Genomic DNA, 11,450 nt, shown 5'->3' with positions numbered 1-11,450 from the left:
TTAGATCTCAGGATCATGAGTTCAAGCCCTCCGTGCCCAGCATGGAGCCCACTTAAAAAAAAAAAAAAGCAATTTACTTAGGTTGTGGGTTTGAATTTTAACAAATTTGTTGTTTGGACTATAATTTGTAAATTTTTTTTGGTTTCACATTTGCAAGTGAACCCTGGAGCCTGGGAGGTTTCTCCATTAAAATGGATCGTGCCTTTCCAATAAAAAGGTCTGACAACCACCAGTATTTCCAAGGCCTATTCATGAGACTGTTTTGTTTTGAATTTGAAACTCTATTTCTCCATCTGGAAGCTCGCATTTTTAGACTGCTAACTTTGTTGTATTCCTTTCCTTTTCAGATAAAGTTATCGGACTTTGGTTTCTGTGCTCAAGTTTCTAAAGAGGTGCCCAAGAGGAAATCACTGGTTGGCACTCCCTACTGGATGGCGCCCGAGGTGATTTCTAGGCTACCTTATGGGACAGAGGTAAGGGGGTGACAGTCATTGTTTTGGGGTGGCTGGACAGGCTTAGGGATGCAGTGGTTCTGAGAGAGTTAATGACCACAGATCGGGGTGATAACGTTTGACTCCGTATTTGACCCCCACTCACTAGACTTGTCACAGAGTAGGTTGTGGCAGGAAGGGGACTGGTCACCATTAAGGAAATTGCCACAACATTGATCCAGAGGCCTTTATTGAGGTCCTAAACAGCCACTGGGGGTAGGAGGGGAATCACATAAACTCTGACCCCACCCTCAGTGGCAGGCATACCCCAAGCAAGGCAATGCAACTTGAAACGTGGCCAGAAATGCATAGATTAGCAGGTGTCATGACTCGAAGGATAGATGGTCAGAGAAAGCTCTGCAAAATAGAGTAATATTTGGCTGAGCAGTAACATTTTCCCCTAGAAAAAATTATATATGAATATTATAATGTATTTTAAAATAGGGCACAATTTTTGTTTCCCTTGGAAAAGAAACAATTGCTCATAATCTGTTAAGGAATAAGGTTTGGGTATGTGAAAATGAGGGGCCGGAAGGAGTGGAGGAAAAGCCTTCTAGAGAGGGAGTACTGTGAGCAAAGCCCTGAGGCACGCAAGTCTATGCACACGGCAGTAAGGAGCTCGTTCCAGCCGGGCACACAGCGTTTCCACACATTATGGTGCGGAAGGTGATTCTAAGAGAGGAGAAGCATGAAGAGGTGGCATGGACCAGTGAACTAAGGATATCGGCATAAGTGAAGGCGGACTCGGCTCTCCTTCCCTTCTTTGCTTGCCCTTGAATGAGTACTCGACTTGTTTGTCTCACTGTGGTCCCCAAAGCATAAATTCTCAGTGAAGATCACAGCAAGCATTATAACAGGAATGCAGCTCACTGATAAGAGGTGGAATGTGGCTGGAACGGGGAAGCAGTTGTAACTGGGAATTGATATAGCCCAGCTATGGCTTCTCATCATCCTGACTTCCCATGTTGCACTCAGAAAGAATTGCTTGTTGTCTCTTCCTTTTCTTTTCTCTGTTCCCTGAAAATGGTTTTGTAAGGCAGGGTTTTGTGCACGCTGCTTCAAAATGATAAAATGCAAAGGAAAGAACCCCAATGTAGGGAAGGAAGAGCTATTTTAAAAAATTAAATTAATAGAAGGATCAGCATATATAGTGTTGTGCAATGTAGATTTTGCAGTTTGTTATGAATATGTCAGATGCCTTTTTTTATGGTTTAAATGCAACTTCTTCTCTATGTTCATAACATAAAATTTGGGTGTTTTTATCATCTGCCCTGATAGGTAACCACCAAAGATAGCAGTAAAAAAAAAAAAAGTTCCGAACTCCAGAATGTTAAGATGCTCCTGTGTACCTAAATGGCAGAATCTTCACTGAAGTTGTCTTTAAAAAGCAAATGAATACACTATATGTTAATTAAAATGAATTTAAATGAAATAAAAATAACAATTAAAATAAAAAAGCAAATGAAGACCATTAGCAAAAACTTGGTAACTCGGCACTTCAGGCTGTAAATCTGTGCTATAGGTTTTGGAAGTTTACAAATACCACCTTAATTTATAAATGGGTATGTATCTGTTGGGTCCCCTGGACACATCCAACATTTCAGAATGTTCTCCTTGCCTGAGATAACCATTGGGTTGTGCCTAACAGGTGGACATCTGGTCCCTCGGGATCATGGTGATAGAAATGATCGATGGCGAACCCCCCTACTTCAATGAGCCTCCCCTCCAGGCCATGCGGAGGATTCGGGACAGTTTACCTCCAAGAGTGAAGGACCTACACAAGGTGAGAAGCAGCATCTGTTGCTGAAGTTCAAAATCATTCTTAGATATTTTAGTCTCTCTGTAGCTTCAAAGACTGGCATATCGTATCCACAAGTAGATCCTGGTTTATGGGCATCCACTTTGGAATTAGAATCACATGGATTCAAATCTCTGCTCTCCCTGTTCACTCAATGGTCAAGGGACTCAGCCTCTCCATCTCTGAAGTTTGTCTGTAAAATGGGTTACAATTGGCTCCTCTTTTGTAGGGTTGGCTAGAAGAGTCAGGCACTCAATGAGAACTCCCTTGCTGAGCACCTGTGACATACTGGGGACTGTTCTAATTACTGGGGATATTGCAGCACAAGACCTCAGATTTCCTGACTCTCATAGAGCTTGTGTTCTAGTTGGGGAGGCAGATGGTAAAACCACAAACAAATGGATGAACAAAATAATTTCAGGGAGTGGAGCAAAGCAAACGCTGTAATGCAATGGAGTATGAAGGAGAGGGGTGTTGGGAACTCGTTTAGGTTGAAAGGTGAAAGAAGCCCTTTCTGGGGACAGATTGTCTGAACTGGAATATGAATAGAAGGAAGAAGCAAGATATGCATAGATCCGGGAGAAAAAAGTCTGAGGCAAAGGGAACCACAGGTGCAAAGGCCCTGTGCCAAGATGGAAAGCTTCTGTGGCTGAGCAAAGCGAGCCAGGGGAAAGGGTAAGACATGTGAGGGAGGGGAGCAGGGGCTGGATCATACAGGGCAATGAAGGGCATGGTTAAGGGAACAAGTAGGGTCTTTCCTGTTTTCCAAGTGTTGCCAAGTAGGGTCAAGCTCAGAAAATAATGATGTTGAGTCAAAGAAACACCAGTCTGGCAACTGCCAGTCTGGCACTGGGAGGAACCGAGGCTGCCTTTTGCGGGGGAATTACCCTCTCCATCCCTAAAGCTTAGAGAAGAGTCCCAATAGAATCACCCCTATAGTTGTGTGAACTTGCAGGATAACAGGAAACTGCTTGAATTGAACAGGAGATTAAGACGTTTACTGCATTTTTAAATAATCAAAAGTGGCTAAAATAGCATGGTATCAAAATAGTCCCACACCCAATGCAAATGGCGTGGTGTTCTTCCAAGTCACATACAAGAGCAGCCTTAATCCTAATGGTCAGAAACTAGACACCACCCAAGGTTGTTTTCCAAATGGATAAATAATATGTGGTATAATTTAACAGTGAATACTATACAGCAATGACAAGTTTAAAGCTTTTACCGCACACCTCAGGGATGAATCCCACAGACACAATGTTGAGTAAAAGAAGCCAGACAGAGACGAGCTGATGGTATATAACTCCATTTCTATAAAGGACAAAAGAGGCAAAATTAATGTATGCTACCAGAAGTCAGGAGAGTGGTGACTCGTTGCAGGGAGATGAGTATTAACAGGAAGGAGGCCCAAGGTAGCCCCCCGGAGTGGTAGAAGTGTTCTGTAGTGTGATGGGGCTGGAGAGTAAATAGGTGTATACACACACACACACACACACACACTACTGTAAGTCATACACTTAACATTTATGCATTTGAATGTATGTAAGATATACTTCAAAAAGTAAATTACAAGAAATTACAGGAAAACATACTATCTGTGTCAGATATCCTTCCAGAACCTTGTTTGTTTTCAAGAAGGGGGAGTCCAAAAAGCCTAGATGGTTGCAATTGTTAGAAAAATAAAACTATTCCATGTTTGTACCACACTTCCATCAGATATATGTGACCAGTGCCTATAAATAGTAAGCACTTCATAATGCTATTGTTCCTATTATTATTTAATTTAGCAAATCGACCATCATGTTTCATTGCTCTATCATTAACTCCTATTATTTCAAACATGAAGAAGGTAAAGAAGCATTCACTTCGGCAGCACATACACTGAAGAAGGTCAAGAAAACAGCATATGTTACTAAAGGCAGTACCTGCTTTTGCTTCCATAATTTCTTTCTTCTCAAGCTGACTTTCTAGAATTTGCTACTGTTTGATAGAATGACGTAACTGGAAAGTGGCTGGGAAACCACTTTAGGGGAACTGGGTTGGGTTTCTGTGTTAGTCCTCAGGATGGGATCTTGTGTTCTCACAGGTTTCTTCAGTGCTCCGGGGATTCCTAGACCTGATGCTGGTGAGGGAACCCTCCCAAAGAGCCACAGCCCAGGAACTCCTTGGACATCCATTCTTGAAACTGGCAGGTCCGCCATCTTGCATCGTTCCCCTTATGAGACAATACAGACATCACTGAGTAGAGGATTCTACTGGTGGAATAGTTGGAAGAGCTAGATGAGGACATGAGAATAATTCAGGAGAACATGAGGAACATGAAAAAGGCCTGTGTACTCTAACCAGCTGATCAGTGGGACAATGTGATGACAGGCAGGGTTCAACAGACCAGGGCATCTTCTTGTGTCTTAAAACAGGCATCTCTCCACTGACAGCTGGCGTGGTCATTTGGAACACGGCTTTAATAAGTCATTATTATATTTTTCAACCCTTCATCCAGCAAATCAGAAGGACTCAGTACAAACTCCGTTACGACATATCCTAGCCACATGCAGGGTAACGCATAGGATTTTCTATATTGAAAGAATACTTTTCTGGCAAAAAAAAAAGGAAAACAAAAAGCACTTTTTTCTTAATGGTAGCAGTGTAATGTATTTTGCAATGAATTTGTAATTTTTCTGTACGATAGTTTTGATAATTTATAGTACTTTGATGTCACGTAGCCATAGTATAAGTTAAAGTAATACTTGTTTACTAGCAAGAGTTTGAACAAAGCCTTTCCTACTTTTTTATCCCTTTCAGAGAAACAACGATTCTTTAGGAACTTTGAATACTGAATGACTCTCAATCACCGTCAGCATTAGTAGAATATCTTTCTTATCTTAACAAGTGTCTTATGTGATGGAGGAAGAGTTAAGAGTGATGGTGATGGAGGTGCACATTTCATTTATCCAACCAAAAATAATAAAATTGGAGCCACAGTAGGCCACCAAGCCACTCCTTGAGATAAAGCTAAATCTTTGGAAAATTCAAATTTTCCTTCAAGGCTATTAATCGCAGACCAGTGTTTGCACAGCAGGGTGTTTCCCCTGTCACGCCCTCTCTCCAGTGGGTGCGACTCCCCCCCACCCCCCACCGCCCCCCCACCCCTGTGTGGCCACATTTCCCGCCAAGGGAGCAATTTTCAGTGCTAGGATCATTGGACTCAGTTCCCCAAATTGAATGTTAAAGGAAGACTGAGAATTCCAGTCTCACTAAGGGAAAGGAGAGAGAACAGGGCAAGATGTTTGGTTTTGTTTGTCACTGTTTTGAAAACTCTGTATGCTAGCACACCAAACTCTTGTCTGTATTTACCGTCGTACCACAGTATTGCTATTGTTCCTGTATCGTGCTGGAAGTCAGGACTGACTCTAGAGGATGAATTAGGAAGGGGGTATTTTACCAGGTGTGTTCTGACTTCAGTTGTGACCCTGTTATAATGTGTTTCCGACATAGGGGAGTTGTGCTGCTGACTAGATCTTCTTGAATGTTGATAAAAATGAATGACTACTACAATACATTTTGTGTTGCTTGTTGGATGAATTTGCATGTTAACTGTAGGCCAATATAGATTTGCCTTTAAAAACTCTGGAAGAGCTACATAGTCATCATTAGTTTCTGTTAATTATGCATCAGAAAAAAAAGCCATTTGTTACCAAACTGGAAAACCAGAGGCTTTTCTTAATGACTTCAACATACTGTAACAAATAGGGATTTAAATTTGTGAAAATGCTCTGGTTTCTGTAAGCATAATTAAGAATTTTTGTAATTAATAGGTTGCTAATTATTTATTATAGCTAAAAAAGAAAAAAAAGGCATAAAATGACCTTCTACAGAGTAGATTTTTCAGTTTTTCCCCCCAAACTGGAAATGTCTCACCATGAATAGGACCTATAATTTTGTTTCATAAAACACAACAAATCAATGTTTTATGTAAAATATTAAAATATTAATATAAATATGTATGAATAAAAATCTAAATCCAGAAAATGACCGTCCTAAAAGTTCATGGAACAGATTGTATTACTTTAACCAGGACTATGTAGAAGTAGAAAGAAAAAGAAAATCTTTTTTTAACCAGAACAAATATTAAAAACCATTGCAGAAAATTGTGGATTTTGGATTCCAAACATTTTCAACAGTGTAATAGAAATTTTTCTGTAATTTTCTTATCACTGGGTATTTTATAAATATTCATTGAGTTTACCGAAAGTTACTGTAGCTTAAAAGGTTTTGTGAGCACTAACTATTGGCAGAAACTGCACTTGCAAATAAAAATAAATGTTTGCCTTTTTCCCATTGTGTTATTAGAAAATCCAGTGATTTCCTGAATTTGTTTTCTTGAGTAACCAAGAATGCTTTCTTTATGAACTTGGGGAATGCAAATGAGTTAGAATAAAGTTAGATGTAACATCATGATGACATGAACCAAAGACAAATAGTCCCATCCCCAGAGGTCACAAACAGTGGAAGACTGTGGTAAAGATACCACAACTAAGAAGAAAAAAATTACTAAATTCTGGAAGGCCACGTGCAAGGAAAGCCAGATTCATGACTAAAGACTCACTCCACTTCCCTCTTTCAAAGATGCTGAACTGATCCAAAGGCTTTTATCAACAAAAGACATAAAGAGGGGATTATTCTGGATTAGAGCAGGTGTAGTGAAGGCTCTCTAGTATACTGGAAGACACTGGTGGGGGCCTCCTCTTCTTTGGGGGACCAGGGAGTCATTGACATTTAGCCCATGATGTTGAGAGGGACACTTGTATATAGAGAGTTCATTGCTTGGGGCTCAGTCGGTTAAGCATTCGATTTTTGATTTCGGCTCAGGTCATGATCTCAGGGTCATGGGATCGAGCCCCATATTGGGCTCTGAGCTCAGCACAGAGTCTGCTTGAGATTCTTCCCTTCTCCCTCTGCCCCTCTCCCTGCTCTCTCTCTCTTTTTCTTTTTTTTTAATTTTTATTTTTTAAAGATTTTATTTATTTATCTGACAGAGAGACAGCGAGAGAAGGAACACAAGCAGGCGGGTGGGGGAGAGAGAAGCAGGCTTCCTGCGGAGCAGGGAGCCTGATGTGGGGCTCGATCCCAGGACCCTGGGATCATGACCTGAGCCGAAGGCAGACGCTTAACCGACTGAGCCACCCAGGCGCCCTCTCTTTCTTTCTCTCTCTCTCTCTCTCTCTCTCCAAAAAATAAATAAATAAAATCTTTTTTTTTTTTTTTAAGAGTTCATTTCTTAACCTGGAAATTTCAGAAGGTGGAAACCCTCAGGAAATAGCCAGAGGTAGCAGTCTGAGAAAAGATGTAGTATATCACGTGCCAGAGAAGAGAAAGATGGAAGCATCCTCCCCCAGGCAGGAAGCCATTGCAAGACATGGAAGAAGACACTAGGTCCCTTTGTCTGTGATGGGCCATGGAGAGGGAAAAGGGAACATGTCAGACCATTTAACCAAGTAATGAGATGCCTAATTTGGAGAGCACATTGGAGGCATGCATCACAGGGGGAACTAAAGGGAGATAGGGCAACTTTTCTGCAGGGGGAAGGGGTCCGGGTGGAGCTGAAACTTACTCTAAATCTACATGGACCATCTACACCAAGGCCACTCTCAGTAGCAGAGGCTGTAGTCTTAGGCTAACTCAAATGACATGCAGGTATCTCCCCTTCTTCCAACAGCATTTCCAAGGCAGCTGACTGCAGCCAGCTGTTTATTGGAACTTCCCTTCCAGGCTGCTCCCCACAGATTTGGGCCGTGTGCTAGTGTGAGATCCCCATGGTTTGGGGGAAGAGTCTAGAAGAAAGAAAAGGAGAATAAGAATGCATACCATGTCTCCTGCCACTGCCTATCTACTGCTACCTCTTTCTCAGATACAAGTTTAGCCCATGCAAAAGAGAGGGGAGTTATTTTGGATTAGAATAAGATTGATTTTTTTTTAATGGATTAGACAGATGGAATCAGACTGAGTTATGGCTGTATCCCCATTACCCACTGGGAAGAACACACTCAGTAGCAATCACTGAAAGAATAAAATCATTCCATGAAGTTAACAACTCAATGAGTTCAGATTCTTTGGTCAAACCAGTCAGATGAATAGCACTGTGTCATCAAAGAAACAGTAATGAGATTCCAGGCAGAGAAAAAATCGATTCAGTCTGAAGCAGGTACAAAATGTACAAGCAGGAGCAGTTCTGTGAAAGTGACACTATGTAGTACAAATCCAAATTGTTCAGGAAAGTCGGTCAACTTGAGCCTTCACATGTGTGCATCTTTAGTTGTATCTCCAGGTCAAATAAATATATTACCTTAGTGTGGGTTCTGCCAAAAGGAGAGCCTAAGACAGATACTTAGATACAAGTACTTTATTTGGGAGATGAGTCCAGGAAGCTCACTCAACATGGTGAGTGGAGAAGTGAGATGAAGAAGGGAGAGTTTTTTTAAAAATGATGGGTTACCACTGTGAGTAACTGGAGCTCAGTTCACTGAAGACCTTCTGGGAGAGACACTATAGAATTGTCTTTTTGGAGGTGAAGATGCTTGGGTATTTATCCACCCTTTCCTACGCCTCATTGGTTGAGAGTTGCTCCAAGGACATCAATCCTTAAACTTCTATCTTGCCCTGTATATGGACAAAGTTTGTTCCCTTTGACAAAGAGAGAGGGAGGCATGGGAAGCTTGTACAGAAACTGTCAACAAATGGCCTCCATGAAGGGCCGAGAGAATATGGGTGAGATGTTGACAACATCTACGTAAATAGACCTAATGAAGGACAAAAAGAGAATCGTTGAGAAACTCTATGGGTTGCCGATTTCTGGATCAAAATACACTGTTTTAAAAGCAAAGGGATTCCTTATCCTGAAAGGTTTGCCCACGTAGCAAATGCTTTGGTAAGTATGCCTCATCATTGTCAGCATTTGAAAAAATTTAAAGATCCAAGATCTTATATGATCCATCTTAACTGAGCTAACCAAGGCTCCCAAAGTTAGGCAATGTCAGTAGATGAATCGTACTACCTGAATAGACCACACACACATACACACACGGAGAGAGACTTCAGTTCTATTAGGGCAGGGACTTTATCCCTATTTTGTTCACTGATATGTCCTCATCACCCAGACCAAGGTCCAGAAAACCCATGGTCAGTCAGTGCTAACAAATACTTGTTATCTCTTTGGTCATATGAGTCTTTGCGAATCCTTCCTCAGCAGACAACCTGACGAGTTCAGTCACTTGTTTTTTTTTAGATAATTGACATATTATTTTCAGGTGTACAACATGATTTGCTATATGTATATGTTGTGGAATGATAAGTCTGGTTAACATCTATCAACACACATAGTTACAATTTTTTTCCTTATGAAAACTTGGAAGATTTATGCTTAGCAACTTTCAAATACATAATAAAGTATGATTAATCATAGTCACCATGCTGTACATTATCTTACAGGACTTATTTATTTTATAAAAATAAGAAAAAGTTTGTACGTTTTGACCCCTTCATCCATTTCACCCACCCTCTATCCTCTGCCTCTGGCTGGCAACCATCAACCTGTTCTCTGATCTATCAACTTGGGTTTTTTTTTTAACTCCACATGTAAGTGAGTGTCTTTCTCTGTCTGACATATTTCACTAAGCATAATGCCCTCAAGGTCCATCCATGTTGTCTCAAAGGGCAGGATTTCCTCCCCTTTTATGGCTGAGAAATACGTGTGTGTGTGTGTGTGTGTGATGTTTCCTTTATCCATTCATCTGTCATTGGATACTTAGGTAACTTCTGGATCTTGGCTACTGTAAATAGTGCTGCAATGAACATTGTGGTGCAGACATCTTTTCAAGTTAATGTTTTCATTTTCTTGGGATAAACAGGTAAGTAGGATTTCTGGATCATATGATATTTCAATTTCAATTTTTTGAGAAACTTCCATATGCTTTTCCACAGTGGTTGCACCAACTTACGTTCCCACCAACAGTGCACAAGAGTTTCCTTTCCTTCACTTCGCCAACACTTTCTTATCTTTTGGTAATAGCCATTCTAGCAGGTGTGAGGTGATATAAATATCACTTCACAGGACAACTGAAGTAGACATTAACCCTGGAGTTCTTAGCCTAACTTTGTACCCTGGACCCTCTTGGCTTGTGGACTCTTCAGGAAAATGTCTTTATATGCATAAAGTAAAATACAAAGGGAACGAACTGAAGTATAGTTATCAAAATATTTTAATTTTATAGTTATAATGTATTAAATAACAAGATCTTTTTTAAAGATTTTATCTATTTATTTGTCAGAGAGAGAGAGAGCACAAGCAGGGGGAGTGGCAGGCAGAGGGAGAAGCAGGCTCCCCACTGAGCAAGGAGCCTGATGTGGGACTTGATTCCAGGAGCCTGGGATCATGACCCGAGCCTAAGGCAGACACTCAACCCACCGAGCCATCCAGGTGTCTCTTAAATAACAAGATCTTATGATGGGTCTAGTAACCACCATAATTTCAAAGTAATGAGCCTATGTGATTTTTTGAGATATCTCCAACAGGTGTAATGCAGCGATTTCTACTGATGACATAGTTCTTGCCTGTACCATAGTGGTTTGGTGCCTACGTCTGTAATTGAAGGAAATGCTACCTTTCATTTGAGGTTGGTAAAAACTAAAGATGTAGTTTTTTCCCATCCCAGTCCATGGACTCTGATAGTCTCCCCCACCCCTGTAAGTTAACACCCCCCCAACACCCTGAGTGATTTACTGGTCTGTGGGGGGGAGGGAAGTCCCTGCATAGAAACATATTCTGAATTCACAATAAACTGGCATGGAAAACTATGGATGTAGTTAAAAATCCCTGCATCAGTCCCTTTGGATCTTTCCTGAACTTGGATGGCAGATGAACTTTGTATGCACATGTTAAGAATTGTGCTGGAAAACCTGTCATTAATACTAGCTTTTATGGAGCATTTCCAGGGCACAAGGTATTGTGCTAGGGACTTAAATGTACTGTCATGAATCCTCAGATAACTTTGCAAGGATGGGGGAGCAAGCTCCATTTTTAGATTAGAGAGCAAAGAAAAGCCTGATGATGTGCCTAATGTTGCAGGTAGGCTGAGAGCAAAGGCTTTTTCACCAGTTTTCATCCC

General features: G+C 41.0%; 1 protein-coding gene across 3 annotated transcripts in view; it reads left to right on the top strand.

Moving 5' to 3' along the window:
* The window catches only part of PAK5 (p21 (RAC1) activated kinase 5), a 298,952-nt gene extending 292,340 nt beyond the window's left edge, over nt 1-6,612 (top strand). For all 3 annotated transcript variants that reach the window (XM_081833216.1, XM_081833215.1, XM_081833217.1), the window contains 3 exons: nt 348-473; nt 2,140-2,274; nt 4,376-6,612. In XM_081833216.1, the coding sequence (XP_081689342.1) occupies nt 348-473; nt 2,140-2,274; nt 4,376-4,531 (417 nt within the window). In that variant the 3' untranslated portion in view covers nt 4,532-6,612. The remainder of the gene's footprint in view (nt 1-347; nt 474-2,139; nt 2,275-4,375) is intronic.
* The last annotated feature ends 4,838 nt before the right edge of the window (nt 6,613-11,450 follow it).

The sequence above is a fragment of the Leptonychotes weddellii genome, chromosome 10 (assembly GCF_054177405.1).
Source record: "Leptonychotes weddellii isolate Sample4059 chromosome 10, ASM5417740v2, whole genome shotgun sequence".
Classification (NCBI taxonomy): Eukaryota; Metazoa; Chordata; class Mammalia; order Carnivora; family Phocidae; genus Leptonychotes; species Leptonychotes weddellii.
The sequence above is the reverse complement of the archived record's forward strand: the minus strand, read 5'-3'. Positions and strand labels throughout refer to the sequence as shown.